Source organism: Pinus tabuliformis, chromosome X (genome assembly GCF_031772625.1).
Source record: "Pinus tabuliformis cultivar Carrire ecotype Pingquan chromosome X, CPIR1, whole genome shotgun sequence".
Classification (NCBI taxonomy): Eukaryota; Viridiplantae; Streptophyta; class Pinopsida; order Pinales; family Pinaceae; genus Pinus; species Pinus tabuliformis.
Window position 1 is genome coordinate 316,510,939 of NC_142308.1, and position 22,226 is coordinate 316,533,164.

A 22,226-nucleotide genomic window follows, 5' to 3' on the forward strand; every position below is an offset into this window, starting at 1 on the left:
AATTTGAAGATTTTTGTAAGAAGTGTGGTATAGCACGATAGAAGACTAATCCATACACACCTGAGCAAAATGGAGTTGTAGAAAGAATGAACAAGTCGTTGATGGAAAGGGAAAGAAGCATGCTCAGTGGTGCCCAGTTAGGACATGAATTCTGGGCAGAGGTAGTGGAGACTGCATGTTACCTGGTCAACAGATCACCTTCATCAGTGTTGGAGGATAAGAATCCACAAGAGGCATGGACTGGGAAGAAACTGTCTCTTTCACATTTGAGGGTATTTGGATGTGATGCATATGTACATGTTCCAAAGGAGAAAAGAACAAATTTGGATATTAAATTCGAAAAGTACATCTTTATTGGGTATAAGGATGGTTTAAAAGGTTATAAGCTTTGGAACCCAGTAACAAGGAAGGTTGTGTACAACTGAGATGTGTTGTTTAGAGAGGTGAAATATGTTATTAAACATGAAGTCCTACCATAGGAAACTGAGAAGCTAGAATTTGAGCTAAAGTAGGAAGAATCAGACTCTACAACAGAAGAGGAATCAGAATATGGAGAGCCACAAACTCTGGTTGTGAGAAGATCAATTCGAGAAAGAAGGCAGCTAGAAAGATATCGTCCATCTACTTTCTATTCAAATTTTTCTTTATCTATTACTGATGATGATCCCAGAACTGTGAAGGAAGAAGTAGATTCAGAGGATGGCAAACTCTGGAAAGAGGGCATGGTTGATGAAATGGCATCTTTGTACAAAAATGAGGCTTGGGATTTGGTTGAGTTGTCAGCTGGAAGGAAACCCATTGGTAGCAAATGAGTGTTCAAAAGAAGATGAATGCAAAAGGAAAGGTGGAGAAATACAAAACTCGGTTGGTAGCAAAAGGTTATTCCCAGGTGTCGGGAATAGATTTTGGTGATATTTTTACTCCTGTTGCCAAGGTAGTTTTTATTAGATTACTTTTATCTGTTACTATTGCTTTTGACTTTGAGGTAGAACAAATGGATGTGAAGACAACATTCATTCACGGGGATCTAGAAGAATAGATCTACATGAAGCAACCTGAAGGGTTTCCGGTGAAGGGTAAGAAAGAACTAGTATGCAAGTTAAAAAAGTCTTTGTATGGGTTAAAACAATCACCAAGGATGTGGTATAAGAATTTTGATACATTTATACAGGGACTTGGCTTCACTAGAAGCAAAGCATAGCACTGCGTGTATTTTAAATTAATTGGTGACCGTGTTATTTATCTAGTCTTGTAAGTGGATGATATGTTGCTGGTTGGAAATGACAAAGAAATTATCCATGATTTGAAGACCCCAATTGTCCTCCAAATTCGACATGAAAGATCTTGGTGCTACAAACTATATTTTGGGCATGGAAATTAAATGAGATTGGGGAAAGAGGAAGCTTTGGTTAAACTAGAGGAAGTATGTCGAGAAAATACTGTAGAGGTTTAATATGCAGGATAGTAAACGGGTGAAGGTTTCTATTCCTGTAGGTGTAAAGTTATCTACTGAACAGTGTCCCAAGACATAAGAAGGGGAAGAGGAAATGTCTCGTGTTCCATATGCAAGTGTAGTCGGTAGCCTGATGTATGCGATGGTCTGTACTAGACCAGACATTCCACATGTAGTGGGAGTATTGAGCAGGCTTATGTCAAAACCAGGGAAGGAGCATTGGACAACAGTGAAGCGGGTTTTTAGGTATTTGCATGGCACTAGTGATTATGGTTTGTGCTACCAAGGAAGACTAGGATTGGACAAATTTTTGGACATCTGTGGCTTTGTTGATGCATGCTGGGGTGGAGTTCTAGATCAAATAATATCTACAAGTGGGTATGTGTTTAACCTATTTGGAGGTGCAGTCAGTTGGATGAGTAAGGGACAATCTATAGTGGAACTATCAACAACAGAGGTAGAATACATGGCAGCCACTCATTCAAGCAAGAAAGCAATTTGGTTGCAGTGATTGTGTTCATGTATGGGGTTAGTACAACGAGCTATAAGGATAGACTATGACAGACAAAGTGCAATTTTCTTGGCAAAGAACCCTGCTTATCATTCAAAGACAAAGCACATTGATGTTCAGTATCACTTTGTGAGGGATATGGTAGAAGACAAAAAGGTGTTATTGGTAAAGGTGGACACTTTGAAGAATACCGTAGATGCATTGACAAAGTCTATGAGCATTGAGAAGTTATCTTGGTCTAGAGAAACAATGGGCATTGCAGGGCTGGATCAATGACTAAGTGCTCCTATGGCCCCCTGTGGAAAGAAAACAACAAGTGGGAGAATGTTGGGTTGTGTTATATTATTTCCACGACTAGCCCCAGTAGTTGAACTGGGGAGTTAGAGGGAGGGAGGAGCCCCCATTTCATTGTGCCAAGCGTAGTGGGGTGGTAGCCCCCCTTTATGGGGTTCGGGGCAGTGCCGCGAGGAAAAAAAAAAATTGGACCCTATATTAGGTGGGCGGACCTACCTATGGTTTTGTGCATGGATTTCACACATGGTGTTGGGCGCGATGGTTTTTGGTCCATGGTATTTTATAGATCTGGTCAAGGGAACTAAGGTTATGTTCTAATCCAAGGTTAATGGATTGGGGTTTATGGATGCTTCAGCATGTATATATATGTATTGTAACATTGAAAGGAACATAATGAAAAATCAATCTGGTAATCGCGGTTTTGGGATCCAGGGGAAAATCTCTCTGTATATTTGTTTTATGTTTTATGCTCTCACCATTGTTCATTTTCTATTTTTAGAATTATTATGTAGGTAATTTATGTACGTGGTTAAAACCTACTTATATTATACTCAAAAGTGTGAATAAATAAGTTTACAATGCTCAGATAGCTCTGAAACATGTTCCAATGGCTCCAGAATGCCAAAAATTCTTGTCTAGCATCTTTATGCTCCTGATTTGGTCAAAAAATAAAGAAGTTATGGCTTCCCTAAGTATTTCTATTAATCGCACTGCAAATTCCCCAAAACCCAGCACCATCCTACAAATTCACCCGAAATTTTGCTGACAGAGCGCCAATTTCACCGATTTTCAGGTGAAATTGTAGGACGTTTCAAATAGCCTCTAATGCCTAAAATCCAAAATTTTCAAGCCATATGGGGGCCATGTGCCTGGGGCTAAGGCCAATGGCCCTGCCTCGCCGACCACGCCCCTGCTCCGCTCTGCTATTGGACATATGGGGTAGCGCGTCCAAGGGTGGGTCCCCACGCATTGGCCCTTTCCCTGGAGTGCACAACATATCAACATTAAATACCTGTCGCGTCCATCGATTATTAAGAACTATTGGTATGGCATATTGGTAGGAGGCTTGGCTTGTTTCTTGGAGGTCGCAGGTTCGAGCCCTGTCGCTGCTTCCCAGACCCTTAACCAAAATTTTGGTGGTCCCTGGGCTGGCAAGTTGCGGCCTCTCGCTGGGCCACATGTCAACCTATGGTTGACCACCTTCCGACGAATCAAAATCTGCCAAATCCGAACCAATCACATCGTGCCACTTGGCACCACGCCATTTTCCAGAGTTGCACGGTCACCCTACCACACAGGCATGCCTAGTCAGTGTCACATTAATGGTATGAACTGCTGACTAGGTTGTCTGCATTTTCTTTTAAATTCGCCTATTTAGGAAAATGAACAGAACATGGTCATGGGAGAATACGGTGTTTGTTTCGTGAAAAACGATTTGTGTCAGATTTAGGATGACGAGCACTACGCGGTTTTCTAGGTTCCACACCGATCCGACAACTTTGAATTTTGAGCTATTTTTTGAGCACCTGATCACTCGGGGATCAAACTAGAACTGGTCTTGCCAAGTTCTCAACAAGATACATTACGATAAACAAACTCAAGATGATCCAAATTGCTAGCTCCTATCCCCTTTTATAAGCTTGATGGGCTCTCGAGAAACCTTATTTTATTATTTTCCTTGAGAAAAAGAAGGCAAATATCATAGGAAGATACCATGAAAAAATATCATGGTAAATACCATGGGCAAATTTCGTCAATTTTGGAAATATCAATAAAATGGAATATTACATATTATTAATCAATTTTTTTTAAATAAATATATGTTTTATTTTTTAATGGAAATAAATTGTTTTTTTCTAGGATAAAAGAAAATGCTTTTTACTTTGAATTGTTTTCATAGTGGGTGATTTAAAAATATAGTTCTAAGTGTTTTTCAAAGTATGGATGGTTGGATCTTTTATATCTTTTCATAAAATTAAAAGGATGTAAATTATTTTAGAAACAATGTAAATTTTTAAATTTATTTTATGATAAATGAATTGATGGTTTTCTTACATAACTACATTTACTATTATGATGGGGAAATTAGATTGAACACCTCTCTCCCTAGTCCTATCACTGCCAAAAGGATGGAGTAAGAAAAGTGGAGGGGCATGGCTGACTTTTAATGTGTGCTTGAATTAGGTCTCAAAAATTTCTTTTACAACTAGGAAACAAAAGAGACATTTACAACCTAGTTAAAATGTAAGAAAAAATCAAAGTAAAAGGGAGGAGATAGAAGGAACATATCTAGATCAAAGAAGAGCTTGACAAATTCCTAAAACTAGTGAGATTTAAGCCTCCTATGTTGCTCTAAAATAATAACATTAGAATTTTCCTTTGTATGCACCCAAAATAATAATTGTCCTAAAACATAATGCTACACACACGTATACACCAAATCTACCTAATAAATATATGAAAAAATATTACCAATGAATAGATAAATTTAGCCCTAGCTATGGGGTGTTATCACTAGGGCTTCACTAGGGAGAAATACCATACCACTTGCATTCATGTTGGGCGATATATATTGAGGAAAAAATGACATAATATATTGAGCATATAACAGGGGGTAAAGGGTTTTTATATTGGCAGGTATAAAAAATTGAGATCAAAGTTAATGAAAAAATATAAAGGGGTATAAAAAATGTTAATGAAAATGGATACCTACAATATCTAGTGAAAGTAGGGGTTTTTAAAATTGGGAAGGTGTATTGGGTTCATATTGCTAGGGGGTTAAATAATGTGATTTTTAGAGGTATCTTCCAATATGTAGTAAAAAAAGGGGTATTGTTTAGTATACAACGAACACACGTGATATGTCAGTCGTTCATTGAGTGAAGCCCTTATGGGTGTTTTCCTTGCAATAGAAGTGTTAGTAATCCTCCTCAGAGAGGGATTGGAAGGATACAAGATAAACATGTAAGGGAAAACCCTAGATCCAACAAAACAAATAGTGACAAAAGGAAGGAGCCAAGCCAAATACATAAGTAAACCAATGAGGGTTAATCCTTATTGTGAGGCTTTGGTAGATACAACAATAGATCCGAACAACACAACTACTTTGTAGGAAGAAGAGAGAGGTTAGAGTGAAAAAAATAAAATAAAAATCAATGAAGTAGCAACACTTTTTTTAATGAGAAAAAAAAAGCTCAATAGTTTAATGGTTTGTGGGGAATGGATGAAAATGGGTCATACAACAAGAGAGTGGCATTCACGTAATAAATCATAAAAGGTGGAATATCCTTTTCTTCCATTCCAACCCTTGAATGCACCCGTAATGGATATGAGGATGATGGGAAGCTCGAAAAGTAATTAAAACTAACCATGGTGGTAGAAATCAAGAACACATGTTAAATTTAATCCAATATGTGAATAGAATGTCTAATTAAAAAACCTGTTAAATAATGCATAAGACCAAAGAAGGATCCAAAAAGCTAACCAAGGGAAGCTTTCCTAGTCATAATTTAGACATCAAACAGGGAAAACACATTCATACATGGAAACATAGGTAAGGAGCTTACCAAGGAAATACCATAAACACAAGTAATGTGTCGTATGATTTAGATAGGCCTAATGGTCATGTTTAGGCATTTAATGTACGCATTACATAATTAAAATGAAATATAATTAAGTATGTTACAAAATTCATCCCGCAAGGGGGATAAGGGGGGATATGTCAAGATGTGTTGCATGTATATATGTGTGGATTTTATAGAAGGATAGTAAGATAGATGGAATCAAATTGGGGAAAATTTAAGAGATTATGGGTGGAATACGTATGGAAGAAAAAAGTGTGGAAGAAAAATGGCCATCAATATGTTTTCCCAAAATTAAGCAAGGGCTTGAGGTTCCAAAATTTATTTTGCAAATATTCGTCTATCTTAGAAGTTACTCTCTTAATGTTTTCAAGAGAAAACATTGATGTAAATGCTAATTATTATGAAAGGTGAGTATGCAAGTAACATGTTGTGGATGGATATATCCATAGCTATTAAGTTTCCAAATGGATTTCATATCTATAATGGTGCAAAATTAGGTGAAGATTGTAGAGAGCCTTCCTGTCTAAAGAATTTTGTAACTAACATCAATGTTTAAAGAATGGTGGTTATCATGAAGGGGAGTTAAAAATATCTATAAAATTAATGTAGATCAATATATATTAGTTTATATTAAATATGGACAATATGGAGCTCTGTAAAACTTATTACGTTTTAGAGAATCAAATTATCCAAAATTAACGTAATAAGGGTTTTATGGGAGATATAAATTGAATTATGGTTTATGTTGCAAACATTTTAGCTACATATGAAGGAACGAAATAATTTTATTATATGGGATATTACATTTTCATTGATACAAAATAATCTAATGATACACTTAGTTAATGGAGAATTTAGACTTTGCGAGAAATTATCCAATTTCAGCCAAGATATAGACCCTAGATCATTGGCCATAATCATTTAATTATGGAACTAGATTGCAAAATGAATCTTCTATCGGAAAATATATGCAAACATGATTTCATCGCCCTCTTTTCATGCTAAATATTCCTAGGCAATCTAGAAAAAATCGATCCTATTTCATTACTACCCTTACATACATTTCTCATAAAATTGGGTTCAATTAATGCATGTCTCAAATAAACATGTTTTAATAACTCTTTTTTTTTTTTAATGGATGAACAACTTACTTAATGGATTTTGTTCTTGCAAATTAGACTTTATTTGAAGAGTTGGAAGTAATGTTATCGTTGAATTAGGAAACAAACGATTAATATTTAGTGGATAACGCTAAAAATTTGGAGAAAGGAATATTTAGATAATCTAAATCAAATATTGATAGACTTGACCAAACTCATAAAACTAAATCAAAATGGTGCCAATGCAAGATTATGAGAAGAACAAGACCATAAAGAGGCCAAAAAAAACCTAAGACACCTTATCGCTGTGAATTTTTTGATTATGGGATAAGGATGAAGATCATAAAATAAAGTTAGTGTTATAAAGATTTTCGTTCATTAGGAAATTGTTTTATTTGCATTAGGTTATTTAAGAAAGTAGGTGCATCATTTGTTTGGGAGACCTCCATTGGTTAAATAATAGGTAATAGGATATAGGATCTTTTAGATCAACAATTGCATGATCCATTGATTTGAAATAGGGGTTTAGAAGAATAAGAAGCATAAGCTTCATTACTAATAGCATTGGTATGCATGATTAATACTATAGGACAATACATTGTAAGATTTAATAAATGTCTAAGATAACATTATCCTTGATCTTGCAAATGTTCTTCATCTTTCACTTAAAACTAAAACTTGATAATAGTAAGTTTTTTTAGGTTTTCCAGTGATGCTATGGTTTTGTTCTTCTTGTAGATTTACATTGGTACTATTTTTATTCAAGTTTATTATTTTGGTTAAATATATAAATATTTGAGTTAGATTATCTAAATGTTCATTTCTCCAAATTTTTTGTGATCCCCACTCTAGATCTATCCTTTTTATACCAATTCTTAAAAACATTAGTTCCAACTCTTCAAGTGTGGGCAATCTAGAAAAATCAAAACCATTAAATATGTGTAGAAAGTTGTGGAGTTATTGATCCAGGTGGATATGAGTGGCTACCCACCTCTTCCACTATTTCAATGATTCTCTATATTCTTGGTAGTTTTTGTGTGATTTTTGGGTCCCAAACTTTTGGGGTCAATTTGCATCCATAAATGATATTTTCTAGAAATTCGACGAGAAAAGGCTTTTCATGGCATTCCATAGCCTTGGTCAAAAGTTGTATTCCTCAGATATTTTTTTCCAAAGAACTATTATGCTCCCCAAATGGATATTGTGTACAGAAATCATGCCCCAGGGAAGTCGATGTAACCACCTTGAGGCCCACAAAACTTACAATTATAAATATCCCCCAGGGATATTTATAATTTTAGATATGTATATATTTGCAGGTTTATATACATATATTATATAAACCCATTTCAACGAGCAAGAAACTCATTGACATATATTATAAAAATAATATTTCTTTTCTTGAATAAATACAAATATCATAAGTACATTTACGAAGACCGAACCTAGTTACATTTCCTTCAACAAAGGGAAACTGGTCTGATAATCCTAGTTGGAGCCACCATTCCAAACAGAAAAGGAGGTTCCTTAAGTTTTCGACCGGGTGGTTTTCCCTGATGTTGAGGCAAAGAATTTCGAGCCTTCAACACTACCATACACCTAATAAGTATTCATAATTAAATTAAAATGTTGGAAGAATCATTCTAAAATACACATACCTATATGAATAATTAATTTGTTTTTACAGGATTTAGCCTAAAAAAAACTATTCCATGGGGCATTTAGATTCAATCAAGCCTCATACACTGATAAAAAATAAGTAGATCATTTTTCCATCCAACATTTTAGCTAATTTGAACCTATTCTCAATTTAATTAAGAAAAAATATATATATAATATTACTCGTATACCTATTTTATTTATATATTTAATTTAATATTAATATTAATATTTGTTAGCCATTAAATTTAATTAATAATGTTCTTAAAACAAAAATCAAAACTTAAAACTAATATGTAAAATAAATTTAAATAAAAATTCAAAGTAAATGGAAATTCTATTATGAAAACTTAAATTTTGAATAAATTTAATTGTTTTTTTAATTAAATTTTCATTTCTTCCCCAATTTTAACTACTCTTAATTTTACAACGCAAAATTCATTTTCATTCCAATATTATAGGACGAAATTCGTCATTAGTTTCATAGCACATTCATATTTGGTAGGCGAAGAAATAATCCGTTAGGTTGACTTCAATTAATGCAAAGAAGTAATAGGGATGCTATAATATGTTAGAAATTTAACAACTTCGTCATAAGTTTCATAACACATTCATAGTTGGTAGATGAAGAAATAAATTCCGTTATGTTGACTTCAATTAATGCACAGAAGTAATAGCGATGTTATAATGTTTTAATAATTTAACAACTTCGACATTGCTTTTTGGATTAAGATTATTCAAAATAAAAAAAAATCAAGTATATACAGAGAAGCATGATGATTTATGATGAAATTAAATTAGTTGGTTTTGGTGAAAGGTTTATTTGTTTTTTATATCATCTGAAAACTTTTTATTGGTGTTTTAGGTGGGATTTAACTAATTAAATTTGTTTAGTCGCTTATAAGATGTTATAATAGATGAAGGGTGGTATCATAATCTGTTATAAATGGTAATTTTTTTGGGTGGTGGATGTGTTTTACTGAAATTACTTATTCATAGTGTTTATTTATTAGATAAAAATAATAAAGATATTTTTTAGACATTTATTCATAATCTGAGTTTTCCTATTGAATTTATTATTTAGTAAGATGTGTTATGAGCTAATATTGTAAGTTTATTGAGTACCCAAACAATAAACTAATTCAGTCCAAAATTTTCATCTATTGGGGATTTTAATTGAGTAACCAAACAAGAAAATAATTCAGTTCAAAAATTTCATGTGAACATAGGATGTTTATCACTTACAATATTGGGGATTCCACCTAGGTTTACTCATTATGTCTCTTTATTAGATGACCTAGGTTTACTCATTATGTCTCTTTATTAGATGAAAATAAACAAAGAAATCCTTATAGACATTTATTCACAATCTCAGATTACCCAATCGATTTAGTAGGATGAGGTGTGAGCCAATTGTCTACCCAAACAGGAAAATAATTCAGTTCAAAATTTTCTTATGAAAATAGGATCTTTGTCGCTTATCATAATATCAGGGATTCTATGAGAAAAAACCACATGATGGATATGTTGAAACACAATGAAAGAAAATTACATGATTAATATGTTGGTTAACACTTACGAATGATGGATGAAGCTCTGCAAACCCTTTCGGCGGCTAGGGTTTCACCTTATCCAGCAATTCTTTGCTTAGTTTTCATGAATATTTTACATATCTCTTTTGTAATGGAAAACTCCAATGATCAGGAAAAAAATGAAGTTTCTTTTGCAGATATGACTACTGGTCTAGCAACATCTTCTTGGGTTTCTTACAATTCCATGTTGAAATTTGGTTATGATCTTCCATTGGTTCAACAAATTCCTTCTATCAATGTTCCTGTGGATGAGAAAGCTATCAGTTGTGGAAAACAATCAAAGCAAGGTTTGATTTGCAAGTTTAATGGGTTCTGGCCATAGCTAGTTGATCTGCACAAATGGATCTCTAAATCATGGAAGCCCCTTTTAACGGATGAATTAAATATTTACCCTTTGGCTCAGGGTTTTCATGTTGTGGTTTTCTATAATATAGAGGATAAGAAGGCCATTTGCGAAGTTGGGTCGTGGTTTTGGGGCAATCCAGATCTCTTTATGCAGCCCTGGACTCCCATTTTTTATCTGGTAATGACATTAATATCTATAGCTCTAGTTTGGGTAAGGCTTCTGAATTGTCCATTGCAATTTTAGAATCTTCCATCGCTTTCCTCTATTGGGAATGCATTGGGAAAGTTTTATCATCGTTGTCCTGAAACTACAAAATTATTCAAGACTACTTGTGCCTGAATATATGTGGAAATGGACTTCAAAAACAGTTTTCCCACATAGATTAATCTAACGGATCCAAAAGATCGATTATGAGAATATTTATTTTTGGTGTAGAGCATGCTATGAAACAGGGCGCAGAATTAAAAACTACCCCAAGCGTTTACAAAGCAGCAAAGACTAGAAAAAGAAAGCTCGAAGCCCAAATGGTGGGAAGGAGCTCAGGTTATTCACTATAGGATATTTAAAAAGGATGTGCTTCAAGACAAGAAAGAACCAGAAGACAAGAAGGAAGCATATTTGGCCAAGGAAATTGCATCAACGACACCAGAAACAAAGCAAGAAATAATGAATGCCAATGAGGATTCTTTCGACTCAGCAAAAGTAGAACAACAACAAACCCTCGTGGAAAGTGGATCCCCTTCTGAATCCACAAGGATTATTGCAAGAAATGCATCTTCTTGGGCAGATTAGGCTGATGAGGAAGAGTCCGATTTTCACATTGCCAAAGAATGATATGCCAGAAATAGAAGAAAACATGGGCTGGACTCAAGTTGGGAAGAAAGGAAAAGGCATTTCGCTAAGGAAAAAAAGAATTCAGTCTTTGAAGTCACAACATAAGTAGTGAATAATGGAATGTAAATGTATCTAGATATTGGGATTTTTTTGGAGAACTTTTAGTTGGAAAGGGTCTGAAATTTTTATGTCATGGGGAAATCGATTGAGGGTTTGGATTGAGCCACAATGCACAATTTCAAACCTCCAAGGAATATTAGAATATGTAAAAGTTTTGGCCTACTAACCTGATTTTTTTTAATAATACAAATTCCTACCCATTTCTTTGAAAAAAAATTAATCTAAGGGATTCTACATAATTTTTGAATTTTTTTCATAACTGATATTACTATTGTACTTGGTTTAAAGGGATGAGAAAGAGAGAAAAAATGGACGTACTTCTTCAGTTTATTCACTACTACCATTATAACATTTTTTCCTTCAAAATTAGGTAAACATGGAATAAAATCCATTGAAAGTTCTTCCCAACATGGATTTGGTATAACTAAAGTTTGTAGGAGACTTAACATCTTGATTGTCTCTCCCTTATTCTATTTGGGGACTACACATTCAACCATAAAATTTTGAGCATTAGTTTTAAAACCTTCCCAAAAAAATCATTCTCATTCCCATGGTATCTTTTCAAGAACTCTATATATCCTCCTATAAAAAAAATCTACAATTCTAAAAAAAACCTTCTATTTAAGCAGAGAAATCCTACATAATATAAATGATCATAATGCCAAAGAAAATTCTTCTTCCACAAAAATTATTTAATGCATTGGGGTTCTCTTATAATTGTTAAATTATCTTGCATACCTTTTTAATCTTTTCAATTCTCTTATAATTATGCCGATATGTGTTTTATTTGTTAGCTTGGGGTGGTCAAATACTGTTCACCCTAGCCAATGGGAAAGCTTGGATTTCTCCCTTCCAACCAATAACATTTTTCCATGTGTTTGTCCCTCCAACCAATAAAATTTTGTCATTTGCCCAAATTTTTATTAGCCCACGTTTTCCGCTACCTACCTATTTCTGCAACTCTCTACTGAACGGAATCCTCCTCCACACATGTGCCCTCCCCTCCACTTTTCCTTTTCACACCCTCCTCTCTGGCATGTTGTAACCTTCTTCTTCCTGCTAGTCAATCGAGCCTCGTCCTTCATACCTCCCACATTGAATTGCACTGAGTCTCATTTTCCATCTCCCTCACATGGTGTTACTAACGTTAAAGAGTGTTGTACCCTTCTCCTTGTCATTGGTCAGTCAAGCCCTGTTTGCCATACTTACTTGTTGGTTGTGGTCCCTAAGCACACAAACGTAGTAAGTGCGAGAAATAAGAGTTTTGAAGAGAAATGGGGGAAATACAAGGGCTTTTTCAGTCATATTTATGAGTAAGTCGAAATTTATATCCCATTCTTCATTAGCATAGAGAGGTCCTCAACTTCTGCAGTTAAAGATGAGTCCATAATTGTTCTAGCATATGAGGAGCATGAGGAAGCCATCTCATGCAGACCATCTGTGGATGGTAGTGCACACAACCCAAATTATTCTGATGTTGAAGATCAATCGTGGAATTCGCAGTATGATTCAGATGGAGGAACATATTGACATGATGAATATGATTATTCTAATTCTTATGATCCTGATATTGTAGGAATGTCAGATCTTGCAAGGCATTCTCTTTCTGATAGTTCTGATGTAGGTCTTAAGAAGGGTCCTAACCCTGAGGTGAAGGAACCAGAAGGGAATTTACCTTCTGATCAAGGGAGGCAATTGGACAGAATTGGGAGTCGATCTGAGAAGGAGTGTAGAATATTGCATCTTACTCTGGAGACCAACCAAGAGGTAGGGGAATCTATTGTGTTGGGTTATTCTTGCAAGGATGATCTGGCTGTTGCTCACAGGCAATGTGTAGAGGCCTGGTTCAAAATTAAAGGTAACAGGTTAGTTTTTTTTCCCAGTGACCATATTTTTGAAGTATCTATACAATGATTTCTTATTGTTTATAACATCATAGACTCAAATGCGCGGTTTGATTTTATGTGTGTCTATTCCCCTTGTCGTAGGTTTTATATTAGATGCCTATCTATGTTACCAGAAACATGACCAGGGGACCTTTTTTTCATTTCATTCCTGTTGTTGTATCTGTTCTTGTCTTGACACTAAATTAGTGCATTACTATTCAATTTTGCATGTGTAAAATACACCAGGGAGGGTGGGGTTTATGTTTGTTATCTCCTAAAACCCTCTAGCTCTGCTTCTCACTATGTTCCTGCTTCTATTCCTTTTTCCCACTTCTGGTAACGTAGACACATATCACTCTTTGGGTGAGGGGCTCTTCTCATTAGTTGTTTGTGAAACAGAGGTAGCAATGTTGGAATGTTTTCTGGATCATGTTTTTCACATTTTTGGAAAATTTGTCATTTGTACAACATGAATGGTTTCAATAAAAATTATGAGGTTTATTTTCTAAAGCTTGGCCTCTTTTGAATGATTTTATCGATGTATTGTAAGAGACCATAGAGAAGCTTTCACAAATAAAACCATTGAATTCGTACTACAGGTGAGTTGTAAAGATTGGTGTTTTCGAAGCATCGTATTAATTATACAGTTTTTAAATGCTATTCATATGATTACCATAGACAAGTTTCTTAAGCTTCCATCAAAATGCTTGTTAAACAGAGACAATGGTATTGTTATTATGCGTTGTTTGAATTATCCTTGTACCCTACCAGATCAGGGTATTTTTAGGTACTAAGTTTCTATCTTTTGTTGGCCATATGTAATTTGCAGTAGTCTTACTTTCATTTTTGTTTTCTTACATCCCTTTTACTTTTGTCGTGATCCAAGCTAATGAGCAGAGAAAATGGTCTAAAAAGGACCTTAACTTATCAACCTTAACAATTGCAAGTGGGGTTTAGAATATAAATTTAATACCAACTCGAAAATTATTTGTAGGTCGCACTAGAATCAATTCAATAAGAGGAGTAAGAGTAAGTAGCTCTTAAACCGACCTTCATTATTGTTGGCCATACCTAGTGTGTTCATCTCTATCATATCCTAACACCAAATTGCAATCAAATGTGGTTACATCCCTTGGGCATGCAACATTGCTGAGCAATACCATAAAACTTTGTATAATCACATTTGGACCCTCAAAAGACAAAGGAAATGTTATGTTATCTAGATTTATAGCAAATCATGAATTGTTGCCTCTTTGGTTTCCAAAATTGAAAATACGCAACTGAACCTCTGGCCAGAACAAAAATACCATCTTCATTTTCTCCTTATATATTCTCAAGAGGGAAAGCAAGAAATCTCTTTAGCTTTCCATATGTTGCTTGAGTCGACAAAATTTGGAGCCTCTGGAGTGACATGAAGGGACTGTGTTCCTAGTGATAACCCCATTCATATTCTCTCGCTTTTTTTTAAAATAAATTGTTAGGTTCTTTGTCTTTCCCATTGGAATGCAAATTCCCAAGGTACTCATCTACTTTGAAAATTCATTATGACTGAGTTCAAGCACGACTTTCAAAAAATTGTCCAGAATGGTATTCGGTTATGGTCACCTTAGAGGATGCTTATTTCTCTGTATTCTTGAAGGTGGGTGCCAATCCTTGATGTTCAGCCTTAAGAAAAACTGTTAGATTGAGAGAGTGGAGATATATTGAATATGTGTCAAAATCAATGAAAGCTGTTTGCCTTTGTTGTGCACACAATAGTGCATCCATTCTCCATAATTGCGTGATTTCATCGTGACGACCCTGCTTGCAATTATTTCTCCATAATTCCTGTTTCCCCTTGTAATTGCACTTGACAATTCCTGTGTCATTATCCAATCTCGCTCCTCAACCATGTCTAACGAAGAGCTTAATGCAGCGGCTTCTTGTGTTGGCAATCTGAGCTTTAATGGACCACAGCGACGGTAATATCACAGCATCGCAGAATTGCTCTTTCGGTTTTTTTTTTTTTTTTAGAATTCAATTCTCCGAATTTATGCAGTTTCAAGATTCTTTGAAACTCTGTTTTTCTCACTAATTGTAGCCAACGATCTTTGAATGCAGATTGGAGGGCAAGGTAGCAATAATAACGGGTGGGGCAGCGGGCATAGGAGAAGCCATCGTTCGGCTCTTCACAAAGCAAGGAGCCAAAGTCATAATCGCAGACATTGCAGACGAAGCCGGCAAAATTCTGGCCGAATCTCTTTCCCCTGTGGCCACTTACCTGCACTGCGATGTGAGCAAAGAAGAGGAGGTGAGCGCAGCGGTGGATTTGGCCGTGGCGAAACATGGTCAACTCGATATTATGTATAACAACGCAGGAATAATCGCTACAAGTTGTTAGCTACCTATACCAATAGGTTTCATATTTCATGATTGGCAATGGAAAGGTCCAAATATGCTCTGCTTTGATGATGCAAAGATCACATATTTCCAAGAGAATACAATCTGTGCTTATAGCTTGATGTGGACTCAATTCTGATGGATGGTCCAACAGTCTAATCTGGATCATGCCATGTTTTAAATTTTCAGTTGTAGAATAGAGAAAGAAGTCTGTCCAAACTGTTTAATCTTGGCAGACAAGTAGTTTAGGTAGAGAAAAAAGGCTCCCAACAGCTTAATCTGGGACCTTGGAAGAAATAAGGGTAGAAGTAGATAGACCATCAAAAGAAAAAAGCCAAAGAAAAGAAAAGGCAGGTAAGGGTCTGCAAGCCTAAGTGCACCCTCCAAGAAGAAATAAAAAATGCTAGGCAAGTAGATGGGTAGGCAGATGGGGTTGCATAAGTGTCATTCCTTGCAAATTGAAGATGAGCTAGCCTATTTCACAAAGTAAAGTCAATGGATTGAGAAGTCCTTCTCCTCTATCAGGTGGCAGCAAAGCAAAGAAGCATGTCTAACTCCCCAATTTCCCCTTTCACTCTCATTACTAACATCCCTTCATCTATTGAGATTGATGAAAAGATCTGAGGTTTCATGGTGGTTCTTATTCCTTTAAAAGCCACATTTCTTGTCTAAAATTCTTTTCATTTTGATCTACTCTCTAAACTAAGTTGTTTTCACATAAACTTAGTGATTTCATCCATCTTTCACCCCTGTCATCCATATTAACCCCTAACTTCTATTATCTAAGTCCCTCATGTTTCCTTTCCCCCTACTATTATAACACCATGGTGTATAAACCTCCAAGCATTCTATAAATATCCTCCTTTTAGCATTATAGCTAAATAGGTTTGTCTAGGGAGACTCTGGTCCAACAGGGACTAGGATCAACCCTGTAATGGGATTGCTTCAACCCCTGGTTGGAGTGATAACCTTTCCCCTAAGCCCTCATTTTCCCTCTGCTCAAAAATGCCATAGAAAACCCCTTCCCCCTGCTGAACCCACTCCTAACCTCTTTTCCTTATAAAAACCCTTGAAAAACCCAAAAATCCCAAAAATACAATCGAAAAACCCTCAATCCTAAAGTTTTCCGCCAAAAATATTTAATTGAATATTTAAATAAACCAGCGGGCCCCCCCCAACCTGCACGATCCATCGGAGGACCCGCCAGCCGTCCGATCTCTGCCGCCCAGATCTAACGGTGGGCGGTCATTTTCGCTCCCCGACCTGCCAACCTTTAGTGTCCGGGGAAAGCGGTTTTCCACCCCGTACAGGGACGCGTGGCAGGCGGTGGGGTTGTTCGGAGCCCCCCTCCCCGATACCGCCTTTGTCCAAAGGTGGTGCGGGAAACCCGCTTACCACCATCCCATTACCGCCTCCCCCTTGCGTCATGCTTGCGTCACCCTGACGTAGCGCCCTTCCCCGCCCCTGCATCGTGTGGCCCTCCACGTAAGCCTGCCACCTTATCCATCCGCCACCATGTCCTGCCACCCTGGCTTACACCTCAGCTGCCACGTCATCCTTCGTACCCGGGCCCGCCATGACGTCATGCTGATGTCATCGGCGGAAAGGCGCCAATTACCCTATTTTTGCGAATTTTATCGTTAAAGTCATGTTTTGAGGCATTTTCAATGTCATTTTCGTGTGAAGAAGGAGATAGCCGTTGCAGCTGCCAAAGTGACTCCAGACCTCTAAATTCAAATTGCAACCGCTCAGATTCATCACTTCAACCTTCAGAGTTCGGCCCGCAAGCTGTCTAAGCGTTCTGTCCAGGTATTCACCGTAATTCCTCTGTTTGGCCCATGCTTACCAATTCTCTGTAAATTGCCATTAGAATACCTGTTGTAATTCATATAAGCTCTACACCTATTACCTAAAGTAAGCCAAGGCAACCTGCATTGCCCCATCTCCGTAATTCGACATAGAAACAGTCAATTTGCGGGTAAAAACTGTGAAATTACCTTTGAAGCGCCCGGCATTGCTCCCTTTTGCCGGGTGTACACACCAGCTGCAGCCTTTCACCTAAATAATTCCTCATACCCTCTGCAAATTGCCCTGAGCAGTTCACAATCCCTGTGAACTTGCTAAAAAACTGCAGAAGCAAGACTGTGTGTTTTTCATTATAAAACACAGTTCAGACATTGACTACAATTGACCTGGCATTTTGAGCTCTTAAAACTTTGCAAGCCATTTCACTCCTTTTTACTCAAAATCAAATCATATAATGGCTGCTTCTGCATCCTCATCCCTCAGTGTAGCTCCATTAAATCCACCAAATAAAGAGCTGGAGGCCTTGGCATTTGCTGATAAGGACTATCTTATTGAAGACTTTGAGGGTAACAGGGACTTCTTGCAGACCTTCTGTCAATTAAGAGAGGACTATAAGGATGGTCATGGTACACATGGGATATGGGAGTCAAACCTACCATACTATTGTCTCCCAGCTGTAAATGTCTTCCCTCAAATCATTCACCTATGTGCTGAAAACTATGATGTGCAGCACAGAGCTACCAGCAGCTCCAGCACTGCAAATTCCACCCCCACAAACTGAGCCAGTAACTGCTCCAATTTTATAGACCCCAGCACATGAGGAAAGGGGGACAAAAAGAGATAGAGAAGAGTCCACTCCTCTCAGTGGATCCTCCCACCAGCCAGAAGCCAAAAGGCAAAGAGCAGACTCCCCAGAGGTAGAAGACATTATTGAAGATGTCTTGGACAGTGCAAGAAAAGACAGGGAGGGCAGTCAGCATACAGGTACAAGTTCCTTTCAGCAGGAGCAAACTTTACAGCTCGGTTTGGAGGTGTCCTCTTCTTCTCAACAAAGCAAGAAGCCCAAGAGCACCAAGGCTTCTTTCAAGCAAATAAAGGCTCAAAATGAGCTGCTGAGGGCTGAGGTCTACAAGCACTTCATAGATGCAACACCAGCCCAGCAAGAAAGGCTAATGTCGGTATATGACATTCAGCAGGAAAAATTGCTCCTCAGCCACTTTAAGCCCAAAGGGCCGCAGCCTAAGACAGCTGCAGATTTTGTAAAGACAAGGGTGGAGGTCCTAGCCAGAGATATACATCCCATGGACCAGATTGAACTCCATAAGCAAGCTGGGGAGATGGTCTATGCAACCTTGGTAGAGAAGGCCACCATGGCCCATGAGCTAAAAGAGTCCCTAAAAAACACCAACACCCAGTTGGATTTTGAGAGAATGTCCTCTCAGGCCAAAGACAATAGAATAAAGTATCTTGAGGAGATCATCATTGATCTAGGACATGATCCTAGTGATCCAACGGGTGTGAAGGCCCTCATAAAGAAGAAAGATGATGACCTCAATGCATTGAAGAAAAGGTTGAAGCTGCAGCCCACAGAGCATCCTCAAACAACAGAACTTCAAAAGCAAAAACAGGTCGATGACCAACTTGACCCCCTAATGCAGCAAGACCAGAGGATCAGGGAATTGGAGAAAGAGCTGGAAGGAGCACTACAAGATAAACAGGGAGAATCTACTTCCCAAGCTCCTCCAACTACTTCCACAACAACAGCAACTTCAGGGGCAGCAGTGGCCCCCACGACAGAAGCAGCAGGAACAACAGCAGCTCCAGATGCCAGCCCAAGTGTAGAGGAATTGACCAAGGCTGTCAAAGCAATGGAGCTCCAGGCAGATGAAATAAAGAAGGCCAAGGAGAAGTTGGCAGAACTAGATGCCAAGTATGACAAGTCCAAAGTGACTGTAGCAGAACAGGGCAGAGAAATAAAGGCCCAAAAAGAAAAGATAAAGGCCTTAGAGAAAGAGCTGAATCTAGACACTGCTATGGCCGACATAAAGAGAATCCTATGGGCCAAAATTGGCCAATCCATCAAACAACAATGGAGGTCAATAAAAATAATGCATGAGCAGATGGATTTAATGGGCCAAGCTCAAGCAGAAATTCAAAAGGCCAAGACAGTGCTAGGGAACAGAGCAGAGTAGGCAAACAGAATGATAGACTTCCTGAACAGGCAAGAAAGGGAGGAATTGGCAGCTATAGGCATTCCCAACAGAACAGAGGTTGTCCTCTCTGCCAAGAAGGTACTAACTCTCAGGAACTATATACAAACAGTGGAGAGGAAGTACTATGAGATGCAAGCAGATGTGGAGGAATACAAAGTTAAAATGGGAGTGCTGCAAGCAAAGGGCCTACCCAGCTTACTAAGTGGTGCAGGAAAACTGATCTCTCCAGATCAAATGGCCAACAGAATGGCAACCACTATTGAAAATCAGATTATTGCATCTGGCAGTTCATCTCAACAAGCAGGGCCTCCCACAGGGCAGAGCTTATATGACAAACTTGAAGGCCTGTTCTTCATTGAGAATGAAGTGAATCACCTGTTTGAAACCCCTCCCAATCTTTATAGACATACAGAGGCCGAGGAAACATTGATAAAGATGCGCAGACATCAAATGCCTAAGGAGGATTGGTGGCAATTTATGCTTCAGATTTTGCCACGGTAGCTTTAGTCATTCGGCCACTGCCAGCTCCAGGTCACTACAAGACAACAGCATGATAAAGTCAGCATTAAAAGCAGCTGAAATGTGACTCAGCACATAGACAACAACGGCTGGCCCAAAAGGTGAAAGAAATGCGCAAATTTTGACAGCGTACCCTCAGCCGACTCCAACTGCCAGCAAGTCAACAAGCTCTGACCATTTTTGACAGTTAAGGGAACAAAAGTTATTACAGCATTAACTTTCTCAGCTGCTACACTCCAGCGGTTGGCATGCTATTAATGAAGCATTCACTCTCCATTCAGATATTTTCTTATGTAAACTTTGTATATATACTCCCCTTAGTAATGCATAAGGGGTTGGTAATTTTCACTCCAAGGCGAATGTATTGTATACTTTCAGAATTATCTAATACAGAGGGCTGGATCAGCTCAGTGATTTCCTGAAATATTTGATGTCTGGATGATGCTACATGTGCTGATGCAGAATTCCTGTGCTGTCTGATGAAATAACAAGTTTTCCTCAAATCTCTGTTTATTGTGTTTATTGTTTCCTTATGTTTATCAAACCATACTCATATTGTATTAAGCTAGCAGTGAAGAAAAAGACTAGTACAGGATTTGTTTTATTACACCTTGTACTCAATTTTTACTACTGTAAATGTTTGTCTACAGGATTACTATGGACATGAATTCTTAATTGCTCATGTGTCTATTAATTCTATGTGTAATGAATGTTACCTAGGAATTCTTCATTGCTTCTAGGATAATATTCTCACTGTCTCTCTTTAACAGTTTATTGTAAGATTCTTAATTGCCTTGCATAAACTGGATACAACCCACTCAATCACTTCTACAAACGTTGTTCCTCAGACACTAAACTGGCTCTGCAACATCACTATAGTATTACACAACACCTCAAAACAACTAAAGGACCACTGACTCCATAGCCCAATGGACTAGAACACTTTAGAGAATGCGTAAGCACCTTGACTGAAATTATCATCCAACCAAAACCTTAAAATAAAACTTGAACTTATAGCTAGCCTAAAATCAGTACAAAACAGAGACAAATCATAAAGAGAGAGCCCTCTCTGATTACAGTTTGGCTAGAAACTGTAATCCAAAGATTGGTTAGTGGTTACCCCGGTCGTATTCCCTTGGGAGTCAAAGGGAACAACCTGGGTGTTAACACAAGTAAAAGCGCAGCGGAGTATGACATGGAAGAATTTGATCGAGTGATGATCCCGCAGAAGAAGGGCTGCATAATCTCTACTGCTAGCATTGCAGGTATTTTGGGAGGACTTTCCCCCTACTCATACACGGCCTCGAAGCATGCAATCATAGGGCTTACTAAGAATGGAGCAGCTGAGCCTGGAAAATACGGGATCAGAGTTAACGCTGTCTCTCCATTTGGCTTGGCCATAGCCCTTGCAGTGAATTACATGAAACAAGGCAATGCTTCTGCTGTTTCAGAAGAGGATAAGGCCGCCGTAGAGGCCTTCTGCAATAGTTCCGCCAACTTAGAAGGAGCGACTCTTCAAGCGGAGGACGTTGCGGAGGCGGGGCTGTACTTGGCGAGCGATGAGGCTAAATATGTTAGCGGGCATAACCTTGTGGTAGATGGCGGAATCACTGTTGTTAATCATTCTTGGAGGCTCTAATGATCAGCGTTGTTAATGCTATATGTCAATGAAACTAGAGGGTCCGAGTGTTGCAATAATCATGTCGTAATTAAAGACATCAATAAATAACACATGAAGAACAAAGACAACAAATTTATCCACAAGTTTTGAAGACAATGTCCCAAACAACTTAAGGATATCTTTATCAATAAAAATAAATTTGAGGTTGTTATTTATAAAAAAAATTCATAACACAACATATATATAGAAAGATTATGGCAATGTGTTTTTGATTAGCTAGGAAATTTTAACGAGGTGGAGTTTTGAATT

The 22,226-nt window shown here is 37.5% G+C and overlaps 1 protein-coding gene and 1 pseudogene across 1 annotated transcript; both read left to right on the forward strand.

Annotated features, from left to right (window-relative positions):
• The first annotated feature begins 10,332 nt into the window (after positions 1-10,332).
• On the forward strand, positions 10,333-13,407 carry LOC149139696 (uncharacterized; annotated as a pseudogene).
• Positions 13,408-15,269: 1,862 nt separating this feature from the next.
• Positions 15,270-21,935, forward strand: LOC149139697 (short-chain dehydrogenase reductase 2a-like). The gene is made up of 3 exons (XM_089446551.1): positions 15,270-15,340; positions 15,480-15,751; positions 21,376-21,935. Exons 1-3 carry the CDS (start codon positions 15,270-15,272, stop codon positions 21,933-21,935), a joined length of 903 nt encoding a protein of 300 aa, XP_089302677.1.
• Positions 21,936-22,226: the final 291 nt, after the last annotated feature.

Excerpts from the sequence above, each read along its gene's own strand:
- LOC149139697 (XM_089446551.1), top strand. The coding sequence starts at position 15,270 with ATGTCTAACGAAGAGCTTAATGCAGCGGCTTCTTGTGTTGGCAATCTG. Across the intron at positions 15,341-15,479 it reads TTTAATGGACCACAGCGACG|ATTGGAGGGCAAGGTAGCAA; the intron begins GTAATATCACAG and ends CTTTGAATGCAG. Across the intron at positions 15,752-21,375 it reads CGCAGGAATAATCGCTACAA|TTTGGCTAGAAACTGTAATC; the intron begins GTTGTTAGCTAC and ends CTCTGATTACAG.